The 14,299-nt window shown below is 48.4% G+C and overlaps 1 protein-coding gene across 4 annotated transcripts in view; it reads left to right on the top strand.

Moving 5' to 3' along the window:
- SLC2A10 (solute carrier family 2 member 10) overlaps positions 1-14,299 on the top strand; it is a 42,352-nt gene that overhangs the window by 5,912 nt on the left and 22,141 nt on the right. Inside the window, exon 1 of one of the 4 annotated variants that reach the window (XM_073580567.1) lies at positions 8,860-9,075. The exons of 2 other annotated variants lie outside the window; for them this stretch is intronic. In XM_073580567.1, coding sequence (XP_073436668.1) covers positions 9,040-9,075 — 36 coding nt within the window. In that variant the 5' untranslated portion in view covers positions 8,860-9,039. Of the gene's footprint in view, positions 1-8,859; positions 9,076-14,299 lie in introns of those variants that run through there. One more of the 4 variants, XM_073580568.1, reaches the window with a different exon arrangement.

The raw sequence follows: 14,299 nt of genomic DNA, 5'->3' as shown, positions 1-14,299 counted from the left end.
GGATCTTTTCCCGGTTTCGGGATCACCGCAATAAAAGCCAACCAAGGATTGTGGTACAAAGGAAACATTGCCTGTAATGGAGTTAAAAACGTGTGTCATAATAGGACTAAGTTGCTCTCGAAATATCTTATAAAAATGAGGGGAAAATCCGTCTGGTCCCGGGCTCTTGCCCGCCGGGGTATTCCGAATAGCCTCATCAATCTCTTCCGTTGTGAAGTCAATTTCTAGTGGCTCTGTCAGGTCTGTATTTAGTATCGGGAGGGCGGTTTCATTTACATAGGGCTCAATTTGTGGTTGGGGGTCTACAGGCGATCGAGAGAGGTCTCCCTCGTTTATATTGTATAATGATTGGTAATAGCGCCGCATGATGTCTAAAATTTCGGTTGGGTTTGACGTCGCATGACCGCGTTGCTTCTGAAGAGATGGTATGTATGTAGTCTGACCGCGCGGATGTAGAAATCTAGCCAGCAGACGTCCACATTTATTAGCTTGACCGTATAACAGGCTTTTAAACCGGTTTCTATAAATACGGGACTTTTCGTTTAACAGGGACTTCAGGTCATCTCTACATTTGATCAGGGCAATCTGTGTCTCCGCTCTTAATTCATTCTTATGAGTCGTTTCCAAACGTAATATTTTTTCGGTAAGATCCCTAATTTCCTTACTTTTTATGTGCTTCAGACGGGAACCGTGCTTAATAAATATCCCTCTAAGGACACATTTAAGAGTTTCCCATTTGGTTGGCATGGCGGTGACATCATGTGCGTGGTCTTGTATGAATGTCGATATGGTGGTTTTGACGTCAGCTACACAGGTGGGGTCTTTGAGAAGATTATCGTTCAGTCTCCACGTCCACTGTCGCCTCCCTGAATCAGGGGGGCTAATGTCCAGAAAGACTGGGGCATGATCCGACCATAAGAAGCTTCCGATAGACGGTTTCGGGTTCCAAGCCAACGCGCAGTGGCTGAGAAGAAAAAAGTCTATTCTACTGTATGAGTTATGTGGCGTGGAGAAGAACGTATAATCTTTCACATTGGGGTTAAGAAGCCGCCAGACATCGGTGAGGTGCAGGTCATGAAGGTCTCTCTTCAGAGAGGCCATTTGTCTAAGAGAAAGGTAAGACCTGTCCGCTGTTGAGTCCAATGTCGGGTTAAGAGTCATGTTAAAATCTCCCCCTAAAATAACAACCCCTTCAGCGAAGTCAGCCACAGTCTTCAAAAAGGACCTGACAGCTCGAATTTGATCCTGGCCGGGAGCGTACCAACCCGCTATAGTGTAGGTTGTTGAAAAAATCTGGATCTTCAAGATCACATATCTTCCCTCTGTGTCAATCAGTGTGTCTAGTATAGTATGTTGGAGGGACTTGTGGAGTGAAATGGAAACACCTCTGGATCGTGAGTCCGGGTTGGCGCTGTGGAACCAAGACGTGTAGTATCGATTGGGTATATTAGGAATATGTCTGATCTTAAAGTGTGTCTCTTGTACTATCAATACATTTACTTTTTTCTTATGCATACCATACAGAATATTTGACCGTTTCTGTGGTGTATTAAAGCCCCTGACATTTAAGGAGCCCAATACAATCTTTTGTGTGACAGTCTTACCCGGCATCGCGTTTGCAATCTAGGTTCGAGATAGTAGGCCTTCTCCAACCGGATGAGTCCGCTCCGGGATTCAACGACCGCTGTAGGAGGGGGGGGGGAGGGAAAAGCTGGTTGGGAAGGCTAAGGTGAACACAGAAAGTAACAAAGACAGAAGTTAGAAAGAACAAAGGTAACAATACGGGTGTGTATACACTCGCACCCAAAACAACGTAGGACCGGTTGGAGGTATACACTAGTTACTGTCTGCCTCACTTGCAAGCAGGGCCTCCGAGGGGGGTAAGTGTACGGCGGAAAAAGAAAAGGATATCCATCCCCCCTGGTCACCAACCCCATAATGAAATAACATTCTCTGGCCCTTGAACAAGGATATCAACCCCTTAAGGTTATAGGTATCATTGTCAACGAACCCTTGAAACTGGGACACATCATGTTTCGTATTCAGGTCCAACAACATTAAGGGCCATGTAACCAACATATCTAGAGAGCCCTAAACTACTATAAATCTTTTTTCCACTGAGTAGGCCCAATGCTCGGCAAGACCTTCACATATCAATAAGTGCTCAACATGCAAATACATCCATCCAGGAGTAAATCGGAGGAGCATGGGGTGGGAGGGAGAAGAAAGAAGAAAGGAGGGAAAAGGCAGAAGAGCAAACACCATTCAATCACGTAATCTGAGTTAACCCTCTCCTCTGCGTGTCCGATGAGGTCAATCCCCAAATTCACCTCCCACCCCTCCAAAGATCCTCCCCCGAGTCTTCAGGCTTCGCCGTCAGTTATTATCTCCTTCCTCCTCCGGATGCACCTGTCCATGTCCGTGGGGCTGCCCTCCGGGTCTGCGCTGTCGTTGAGGAAATTGCCTCCCTCGAACCTCATCCCTTCTGTAGAAGAATGGTAGAGGTGGCCAATCATGGATGTCCACCTCATGTAGGTCCAGGGCGGCCGAAAAAGCTGGAATTCCGCTGGGGTGACTCAGACGATGTACTCTGCCTCTCCTCTGCACCCGGAGGCAGAACGGGAATCCCCAAGTATAAGATAGATCTTGTTGCCGCAGCTCCTCTAAAAGAGGGCGAAGGGCCCTACGTCTCTGCAGTGTCCATCTGGAGAGGTCTGGTAGGAGCTGTATGCGGGTATCCTGGTGTTTGATGGGTCCTGCTCTCCTGGCCGCTCCCATGACTGCGTCCTTAAGTTGGTATTTATGGACCCGGCATATCACGTCTCTTGGTGGGTCTTGTTCTCCAGGACGTGGGCCCAGAGCCCTGTGAGCGCGATCTAACTCCAGTCGGGTGTCTTGGGGTCTATTCAAGACCGAGTTGAAGATGCTTCTTAAAGTGGCATTCAGCTCCTGAGGAGGGATAGATTCGGGTAGACCCCGTATTCGTATATTATTCCTGCGACCCCTGTTTTCAGAGTCATCCAGCATCTCCGCCAGGGTCTGTAACTGCCTAGCCTGGGTAGCCGTGACGGCCTCTTGAGCCTCTATTCTTGCACTCAGGGAGGTCAGAAGCTGGTCGTGGGATTCAACCTTCTCTCCACATTGTTGGATGTCATCCTTAAGTATGGACAGTTCCGCTTTATAAGAAGATTCCAAGCGAGCAATATATTGTTCCATATCTTGTTTCGTCGGTATGTCCTTTATCTTACTGTACAATAATGCTAAATCAACTCCTGCATGTGCCTCAGGTAGTCCCACTGGGGTAGGGGTCACAGGTCCACCTTGTGGTGCTGTAGACGTGGTTGATTGAGTGGTAGGTGGGGGAGTTGTGCCATGCAATAGGTTTTCCTGAGGGGTACTTCTTATGGGGGAGTCAAGCTGCCCTCTCATCTTGGGGTCTGTTTCTCCCTGAGATGTATCGTCCCTCTTAGTGGCACTGTCACTGTCTGGGGGATTAGTGCTATTTCTTTGGGGCTGTGGCGCTGGGTGTTTCAGGATGGCACTTCTCAGGACCGCGCTGGTTGTTGCGCTGCTGTGTTTCTTCTGCCCGGCTGCGGGGTCTCCCTGCAAGCCGCATGGTGCCAGGGGCCTAGCGGTGCTTCCGCCTCCGTGGGGGGCCCACTCCGTTCCCTCCACAGCCATCACCCTCTCCCCGCTGGATCCTGGGGAGATCTCTCCGTCCACCTCTCTCCCTCCACATCGCTCCCCCACCTCCGGTACCTTGTTACCCGCAGACGGCGGGATTGATTGTCTCCTGTGCGCCGCTTCCATCATGGCGCCTGCACCTGCCGCCTTCCTCCTCCCCGCTCCTGTGAAGTAGCGGGAAATAGTAGTATGGGGGACCTTTTCTGATGCCGCGGAGCTTGCAGGCGCACTCCCTCGGCTTCTCCTCGTGGACGTTGGGGTTCTGGACATCGGGGTAAGTCGCTTGTTGGGCTGGTTCCCAGTATAGGAGCGGGAGCTCTCCAGGCTGCATCCTCACTCCTCGCCCGCCATGCCACGCCCCCCCGCTGCTTCTTTTTAATGATAATGTGTGCAATCCAGATGGACTGGCAAGGGGTGTGGGATGGGCCCTGTACCTCTGTGCAGACCCGAGAAGTGCCCAACTCCATACTTGCACCCGACATGGGCCTGACCTCCTGTCCCTGATGACTGTGGGACAAATCAATGGGCAGAGGGTCGAGGAACATCTCGGCCTGGCGAGGTAGAAGACCGCCCCAAGGACCAACCCTCCGGTGTCAGGGGTCATGGCGCACTCACCGCAGATGACTATGGGGACCCGGCCGCGGACCCTGCTGCACACTCCGGCTTCTGCTGACGTAGTGCCGGCTCGGCCTTCACTTCTGGTTCAGGCTCCTAGAGGGCCGTCACAGGTTCTGGTCCCCGCTGCTGCTGTACCTCTGTTCCTGGGTGGAAAGGTTCCGCCTTCCGATGATGTTCCTGCTCCGGTCATGGTGGAAGCGCCGGCGTGGCACTTTCTCCCGGCGAAGGTTCCTTCTGGGCAGATGCTGTCTCTGGCACCTAGCATTGATGCTCCTGCTCGCGGTAACGTGATGCTACGGCCTCTGGCAGTCGCCGGCGACTCTCCACTGCAAAGGGCAGGTAACCGGTAACAGTGTCGTCCTCTTCATGACACAATACTGAGGATACAGGCGCCTCTTGTCTGCGTCCCAATTCATACGAAGTGAGGATGCTTCTAACGTGACTCTGGTGTCCTCCTACAACTTGACTACCCAGATGATGGTGCAACCCTCAGAAGCTGGCAAATCCGTAGTGAAGTCCATTGCTATGTGCTGCCAAGGAATGGATGGTACGGGTAATGGCAGAAGAGAACTGGTGGGAAACTATCTAGGAACTTTATGGTGGACACAAGTCGGACAGGCAGCCACATAAGCATAGATCTCCATCCTCATGGATGGCCACCAGTAATGACGAGAGATCAATTGTAATGTCTTCTTTTGTCCTGCGTGACTAGTCACCTTGGACGAGTGACCCAAAGACAAAACCCACTCCTCAGATTCACCCACAAGGGTCTTTCCTGGAGGAATTCACGACAGGCAGACAGGGGCGACTGTAACCATCTTAGAGGGTTCAATGATAAATTGAGGATCCTCCTCTTGGTTCCCAGATAGAAATGAGCAAGCGAGGGCATCAGGTCTGACATTCTTGTCACCAGATCTGACATACAAAAGAAACTTAGAGCGGGCAAAAAACAAGACCATCTGGCTTGGCAAGGATTAAAGGGGTTGTCCGGGCTTTTCACATAATCTCAGTACATATCTGGGCTGCAGAATTATGACAATAAGTAATTTACTTTCTGTCACTAGTTTACACGGTTTTCTAGATATTCTGAAAAGAAAGTCCAAGGGGGGATGTGTTATGGCATTGAAATGAGAACTGGTCGTAACCTCCTACTCTACTCCAAACCTGCCCTCTATAGCCACAACCCCACCCTCCATAGCTATAGGCCCTTCCCATCCACATGAAGAAGCCCTCAACACACAGTAACAAATCCTCCCCCTCTAGCAGCCTCACTGCAGAGAGCAGACCACCCAGCTGCTCCTCCCCCAGACACACGCTGGGACTGGAAATATGCCAGATTCTTATGGTCTGTGTAGATCACTGTGTAGATCCCAACCCCAGCTCATTCACATATAATACTGACAACCTCGCAGTGTTAGCAGCCAGGACTGAACGATCTGGGGTTGTTAGATCTAGAAGAAGCAGTAAGGTAGTCGGATGTAGCAGAGTTGGTGTTACCCTATATGGATGGACTGAGGTTGTCAGATCTAAAAGAAGCAGTAAGGTAGTCGGATGTAGCAGAGTTGGTGTTACCCTGTATGGATGAACTGTGGTTGTCAGATCTAGAAAAAGCAGTAAAGGCTGTAGCAGAGTTGGTGTTACCCTATGTGGATAAGGAATATGATCCTAGCTGCAGCATTCAGGACAGATTGGAGAGGGGAGAGTTTGTTAAGAGGAGACCGATTAGTAGAGAGTTACAATAGTCCAGATAAGAATGAATAAGAGAAACAGTAAGAGTTTTTGCAGAGTAGAAAGTAAGAAAGGGTCGAATTCTAGAAATGTTTTTGAGGTGCAGATAACAAGAGCGAGCCAATGATGAAATGTGGGGGGGTGAATGAAAGCTCTGAATCAAGTATGACCCCAAGACAGGCATGTTGCTGGGGAGTAATAGTGGAACCACACACGGAAATGGCAATGTCAGGCATAGGTAGGTTAGTAGAGGGAGGAAACACGAGGAGTTCAGTTTTTGACAGGTTCAGTTTCAGATAGAGGGAGGACATGATGTTAGAGACAGCAGTAAGACAATCACTGGTGTTTTCCAAAAAGGCAGGTGTGATATCAGGAGAAGTGTGAGGTTGAATATTTTTGTTAGGTGAGTGGAGACAGCAGGGGAAAGGGACTGGAGGAGATGTGATGGAATGGGGTCACTGGTGCAAGTGGTAGGGCAAGAAGATGCAAGGAGCCTGAGTATTTCATCTTCTGTTGCTGGTTCAAAATTAGAGAGTGAGCTAGATGCAGTGGTGGAGGGAGGACAGTGCATAGTATGAGGTGATTGGGAGATAATTTCCTGTTGGATATGGTCAATTTTTTCTTTGAAATAATTAGCCAGATCGTCAGTATGGAGATCCGTGGTTGGGGCCTGTACTCTTGGGTTAAGTAGGGAATGAAAAGTGTCAGAGACGTTTCGGGTTATTGTATAGTGAGGTGATGAGGGTGTTGAAATAGGTTTGTTTTGAGAGGTGAAGGGCAGTGTTGTATGTATTAAGCATATACTTATAATGGATGAAATCTTCGGGTAGTTTGGATTTTCTCCACAGACATTCTGCGCACCTGGAGAACCGCTGTAGGAAGCGTGTTTGCAGCGTGTGCCAGGGTTGTCGCCATCTGTGCCTAGTTGTTCTATGTATAGGAGGTGCAGTTTCATCCAGGGCACTTTGAAGTGTTTCATTGTAATGCTTCTCTGCAGTATCAGGACATGAGAGGGAAAAGATAGGGGCCAATGATGACTGCAAGTTCTTCATAAGTTTCTGGGTGTTAATGGCCTGTATGTTTCTAAAAGTGTGGAAAGTGGGGGTGACCTGGGCAGGATGGCAGTTCTTGATAGAGAATGATAGAAGGTTGTGGTCAGAGAGCGGGAGAGGGGAGTTTGTGAAATCATCCACTGAGCAAAGAAGGGAGAAGACCAAGTCGAGGGAGTTTCCATCTTCATGCATGGGGGAGTTAGTATGCTGCGAGAGGCCGAAAGAGGAGGTTAGAGATAAAAGGTGAGAAGCAGATGGGGAGAGGGGAAGGGCAATGGAAATGTTGAAGCCTCCCATGATGAGGGTGGGGATGTCACAGGAGAGATAGTGTGGAAGCCAGGTGGCAAATTTATCCAGAAACTGATGGGAGGGGCCCGGAGGACGATACACCACCGCTACTCGCATGGAGAAGGGGATGTAGAGTCTGACAGCATGGACCTCAAAAGAAGGGAAGACAAGTGAGGGTACTTGAGGGATAACCTGAAAGGAATATTTGGGTGATAGAAGCAGACCAACGCCTCCACCTGCTCTGTTGTCCGATCTTGGGGTATGAGAGAAGTTTAGTCCACCATATGAAAGAGCAGCAGCAGCGGTGGTGTCTGACTGCTGGATCCAGGTATCAGTAAGAGCCAGAAGGTTAAGAGAATCGGAAAGGAAGAGGTCATGGATGAAGGAGAGTTTATTACACACTGAGCGAGAATTCCAAAGGGCACAATTAAAAGAGATAGAAGGCATGCAGGGAATATTAATAAGATTACAGGGGTTTCTAAGTGTTTCAGTTGAGGGGTTTGACTTACTATGACATGAGGGGCCGGGGTTGAGAGAGATCTCCTGCGACTAGAAAAAGGAGGATAGAAAGAGTGAGCAGATGGTTAAGTGATTTGTGAGAGTGTCTCTTGTGTTGGATGGTGCGAGTGGCACATGTAAAGTGCCATGGAATAAATGGCACTATAATAATAACGAATGATAATGGTGATCAGGTTATGGTGTGGTGATGCCTCTGATCTCTACCTCTGCAAAGATATTCATAAGGCCTCTTTCAGATGTCCATTTTTCTCATGTGCAAGAAAACAGACCTATTATTTTGATCAGCATTTTATCCCAGTGACATCAGTTTTTCACATCCATGAAGAAAATTTTTTTTCCCCACCATCTCCTATGTGACAGTCAGTGAAAATAAGACCACATTCGGATGCCACCTAAGTGCGTTCTGATTTTTTCATCGACCCATAGACTTATATTGCAGATTTGGATCTGACTCTTGGATCAAAATTAGATATGTCTTCACTATTTTGCACGGACCACTCAGTACACACAAAAAAAAAAAATCACGGATGTGAATGACCTCATAGTACTCGTATCTGTGATAGTCTATCTGTGACAAAACACAGATATGGTACGTGAAAAACGGATGTCTGAATGAGGCCTAACACAAACCAAAAGGAGAGAGAGGAACCTTTCCTGACCCCAGAGAGGGGTCAGTTTTCCTGCCGTTCATTATCACCGTACGGTTAATATCAAGGTATATAAGGTTCAAGGAACAGAACATTGTGCCCAACCAAAGCCTCTGCCCATGAGTTCAAGAGAGCTTTTCATTGACCATGACTTACCGGGGTGATCTGTGTATTTTGGATCGTGTCTCATGAGAGCAGGACTACCAGCCATCCTGTGGCCAGGAATGCTGCAGATCTGGTTCAGACAGCTTCTAGCCCTTAGGCAAGTACCTTGGCCAGGATCAAATAGTCCATGTTCAGGACAAACTTGTTTATCATGTCACATCTCTCCAACTTTCCTCCATCCACCACCATCTTGTCACCCAGCTCTGGATTACATAGAGCTCCACTGGGAAAAAGCCAGGACAGAGAGCAGGTCCCTCATGGCCGTCGCACCTGCTGGATTAGTGATTCCTGAGAGGAACATTTTGGATTGAGGGTTTCCAGAAGTCTGATGATTCTTTATGATTTGCACTAGCTACTTGGAAAGTCGTGTTTCTGTAAGTAATTATTGCCCAAGTTTCTCCAGTGTTATGTAGAGTTACTCCTCTATCATTTATCAGCTCCCGCCTGGGTGCCACTATACACTGTAGTTCTGGTATTCTATTCACGAACTAGGAGGTCAGGATGAACAGGGCTATAGGTCCTTTGGGATAGTATAGGGCTGTATATAGCTTTCCGGACTTGCATCGTATTAATGTTGTCAGTGGCCATGTATGATCCCTCGATCTGGAAGCATAAACCTATATGTATGCTGTGATGGTAATGATCTGCGGCTGCTGTCTCTCCTGACACTGGCAGCTGACATTTTCCTTTTTACTTGTGATAAACTGTATCAGACCTGGAAGAAAAATGTGCAAATTCTGTTGTCCCGGTCGCCCCTACAGCCTCCCTCCGGCCCCGCTCGCCCTCCACCTGTGGGATCCCGTCTTCTCCTAAGCCTTGGTCTCATTACCATTAGAGAGGATGTTGCTATAGCTGCGGGGAAATCCTCCTGATAATCTGTCACAAGTTGCCGCTCTATTCTGTGGTTGTCATCGGTTGTAGCTGATGGCGATGACCTCGGGAGACTTGACACGACGAGGTCTTTTCTGGCCTCCATCTTGTAAGGTAAATGGTGCACATGCACGATGGACATGAGGCCTATAGACTTCATAGGTCATATTAGTATTTTTTAATTGGCGCGAGACCCCAGATCATGGGGGGCGCTCTATAGTGACAGGCAATATGAAACTGAATCTCTTACAGATGTCGCTCAGAGCTACTCCAGGGTGAAGGCGCTGGCGACAATCCCAGTGGGGGCCATATTGGTTGTCACAACTTTATAACCAGAAATCAGCCATATAGAATATTATTAATTTTACTTGCTTTTATGGTGCCAACATATTCTGCAGTGCTGTCCAGACATTTACATCACTCTCCCCATCCCTGTCCGTATGTCTTTGGAGTGTGAGAGAAAACCGGAGGAATCGTTCCACAAGCAGAATATACACAGACCTAATATGACAGCTTTCTCTCAAGACCACCATTATCATGAGCGCTCAGCTGGGTCGAGCGGCCATGTGTTTTCAGTGGGAAGAGAGGAAAAAGCAGTTATCAGGACTTGAAAATAAAAGGGTCGGGCTTGCATAATGTAACAACCTCACGTTGTTGTTAGTAAAAAGTGTTTTTAATTCAACGAGGGCAAACATTTAGAATGAGAAGGGATGGTCTTATTAGTGGGCAACCCCTTTAAAGGGGTTTTCTAATTTTGGAAAACTTATTCCCCAACTGCAGTTTATCTATCTATATTATATATATAAAACTGAATGTATGTATGTGTGTATCACCAACCAGTCACGAAGCATCTTTCATTTCACCAGAGCTATTCTCCAGAAGCTGAGCTGTGATTGGTTGCTATGAGCAACAGTTTTCCTTGCAACCAATCACTAAGCATCTCTCATTTCACCAGGGCTGGTTAAAAGAAGCGAGCTGTGATTGGTTGCTATGAGCAAGTTTTCCCACTTGACAACACCTCAGCAGACACTGACCAGGTGGGAGAAATCTAGCATCCCTGGGAACATAAGCTACCAGCCATTGTCTGCCCCCCAGAAAGGAGCAGAGAGCACATGACAGAAATGAATCACCCCTCCCGTGCCCATATACCCATCACATATCCTCCATCCCATAGGCACATCTTCCCTCTTAAAGGGATCCCCGGTATGGAAGTCAAGGCAAATCCATCCTGCGCTTTGGTTCTGACACCAGGCCTCTTAAAGGGATCACCGGTATGGAAGTCAGGGCAATTGCCTTCAAATGCTCTGGTACTGACCCCAGGCTCTCATAAAGGGATCTCCTGTATAGAAGTTAGGGCAAATCCCTCGGCGCTCTGATTCTGACCCCAGAGTTCTATTAAAGGGATCATTGGTATGCAAGTCAGGGCAAATCCATTCAGCGCTCTGGTTCTGACCCAAGGCTCTCTTAAAGGGTTCCCGGTATGGAAGTGAGGGCAAATCCACTCTGCGCTTTGGTACTGACCCCAGACCTCTCTTAAAGGGATCTCCGATATGGATTTAGGGTAAATTCCCTCTGCGCTCTGGTTCTGACACCAGGCCGCTCTTAAAGGGATCCCCGGTATGGAAGTTAGGACCGTTCCACTCAGCGCTCTGGTTCTGACCCCAGGCTGATGGGATGATGTGGGATATTAGTGGTAATTGTCCTATGGCTCTGGTTGACGGGATGATGTGGGATATTAGGGGTAGTAGTCCGGTGGCTCTGGCTGATGGGATGATGTGGGATATTAGGGGTAGTAGTCTGGTGGCTGTGACGGGATGATGTGGGATATTAGGGGTAGTAGTCCGGTGGCTCTGGCTGATGGGATGATGTGGGATATTAGTGGTAATTGTCCGATGGCTCTGGCTGACGGGATGATGTGGGATATTAGGGGTAGTAGTCCGGTGGCTCTGGCTGATGGGATGATGTGGGATATTAGTGGTAGTAGTCCGGTAGCTCTGGCTGATGGGATGATGTGGGATATTAGTGGTAGTTGTCCGATGGCTCTGGCTGATGGGATGATGTGGGATATTAGTGGTAGTTGTCCGATGGCTCTGGCTGATGGGATGATGTGGGATATTAGTGGTAATTGTCCGATGGCTCTGGCTGATGGGATGATGTGGGATATTAGGGGTAGTTGTCCGATGGCTCTGGCTGACGGGATGATGTGGGATATTAGTGGTAGTTGTCCGATGGCTCTGGCTGATGGGATGATGTGGGATATTAGTGGTAATTGTCCGATGGCTCTGGCTGATGGGATGATGTGGGATATTAGTGGTAATTGTCCGATGGCTCTGGCTGATGGGATGATGTGGGATATTAGGGGTAGTAGTCCAGTGGCTCTGGCTGATGGGATGATGTGGGATATTAGGGGTAGTAGTCCGGTGGCTGTGACGGGATGATGTGGGATATTAGGGGTAGTAGTCCGGTGGCTTTGACGGGATGATGCTGGATATTAGGCCGGAGTCACACTACAGCGAGATACAGCCGAGTCTCGCAGGTTAAAACCAAGCTCTGGCACCGGCACTCCGGAGCGCAGCGTGCAGCTCCATGTATTGCTGTGCGGCTGCACGCTCCGCTCCGGAGTGCCGGCGCCAGAGCTTGGTTTTAACCTGCGAGACTCGGCCATATCTCGCTGTGTGTGATCCTGGTCTTAAAGTGAATGTGGCTATGCGGAGTGGGCGGGGCTCTACACTCAGCTTTATATATATATATATATATATATAGATATAATCATTATAATTTGTTATAATTAACCGTAGTTAGTTACTATGCCCGAGCAGCGCCGGGCTCTTCAGCTAGATTAAAAAATAAAAATGAAAAATCAGTCCTTTTCTCACCCTCCACAGGTCCAGCTTTGTGGTTCTGCCACTGCTCCTGGTGTTAGCTATTGTTTGGCAGGGCTGATGTCACATTGACAGTGCTGCAGCCAATCAGTGAACTCAACGCCGCTGAACACACTGATTGGCTGCAGAATCATTGATGTGAGATCAGCACAGAAGACAATGGCCAGGATCACACATGAGAGAAACACGGCCGAGCCTCGCATGTTAATACCTGGCACTTGGGGGTGGAGCTTGCGGCTTCATGTATTTCTATGCAGCCGCACGCTCCGCTCCCGAATGCCGGCGGCAGTGCCGGGTATTGACATGCAAGACTCGGCCGCGTATCTCGCATATGTGATCCCGGTCAATAACTGACACGGGAAGCAGCAGCAGGGATTCGGCACTGGACCTGGGGAGTGTGATTAAGGAACAGAAACTGCAGACTGATACATGAACAAAGCCGTCAGACTGATACATTGTAGGAAACTATTAGGGGACTTGAATAAACTTGATGCTGCTGATGCCTACATTGGATACTATTGTTACAAACCTCCAGCTGTGAAAGGTATTAGATCTGAACCAGTCTGGACGTCAATAAGAACGGTGTCTTGAGACGGTGAGGAAATGAAGCACCGTCTGTTGGAAACTGTTCAATATTAGCTATGAGCAAACGTACTGGGATAAGTTTTTATCCAAGTGCTAACCGAGCGTCTTCGGCGTGCTTCGAGTCCCCGCTCCTGCATGTCTCGTGGCTGTTCGACAGTCGTAATCCATGCATGGATTGACTAACAATCAGGCAATCGAACAGCTGCGAGACATGCAGGAGCAGGGACTCAAACATATTATTCGAGAACGCTGAAGATGCTCAGTTAGCACTCGGTTAACACTTTATCTGAGCACATTTGCTCATCACTATTGACTAAACATGATTACTAGAGTTGAGCGACTTTTGGTTTTTTAGGGTCGAGTTTCGTTTCGTGAAACCCGACTTTTCCAAAAGTCAGGTCGAGCAAGATCGTCCGATTATAAGGAAAAGTCGGGGTCGTCCCGAAACACGAAACCCAATGTAAGTCAATGGGGAATAAAAGTCGGCAGTGAGAGGAGGACAGGAAACACACCTACAGTGCCCATTTGAATGCCAAAAGCATCAATTCTTCTTACTTAAGCTTGTCAACCTTAATTAACTTCATAATACAAGTAACGCACTGAAAAATGGGGGTTATTTGGCTAAAGTTGTGGGGGGGGAGGGCTGGCTCCAGGTTTTCATGTGCCCTGGGCGAAAGAGCGCCCCTTTAACACATACCACAACTCATCATGCTCCGATACGGCAGAGAAATAGCGGTATAGTACAATGAAAAATACTTCACTTTTTACATCTCATGACAAGGCCCATCTATTTCTCCATACAGAATCATTGGTCCCATATAATGTTTGAAACAGTATATGATGAGCTCCACATAATGCTACAGTATATGTTGGTCCCCATGGATGAAGCTCCACTGTCTTATGGGCCCAAATAATGCTCCAAACATAATGGGCCCCATTTCTAATGCTCTAGTGTATAATGGGCCCTGTAAATGCTGCTCCAGTGTCTGATGTCCACCTTTGGAATGTTCCAGTGTATGGTGGGCCCCATCTATCATTCTCCAGAGTATAGTGCTCCCCAAAAATTGCTGTCCCAACATTGAAAACAATCAAATAAGTCTCCTCGCTAGGGAATCCCTGTACTAGTCTGGACTCCTCGTCGTCCCCATCTTCCATCTCACTGCACAGTATTTCAACCTTGCAAGTGCTGTGATCCTGAGCAAGCAGGGGGGGCCCACTCGTTGGCAACGGCACTGGCACAGGGCCTCTGATAGTACGGTGG

Source organism: Dendrobates tinctorius, unplaced genomic scaffold, assembly GCF_039654945.1.
Source record: "Dendrobates tinctorius isolate UK_male_01 unplaced genomic scaffold, ASM3965494v1 ptg000065l, whole genome shotgun sequence".
NCBI classification, from domain to species: domain Eukaryota; kingdom Metazoa; phylum Chordata; class Amphibia; order Anura; family Dendrobatidae; genus Dendrobates; species Dendrobates tinctorius.
Note: the sequence above shows the minus strand (reverse complement) of the source record. Positions and strands in the feature narration are given on the sequence as shown.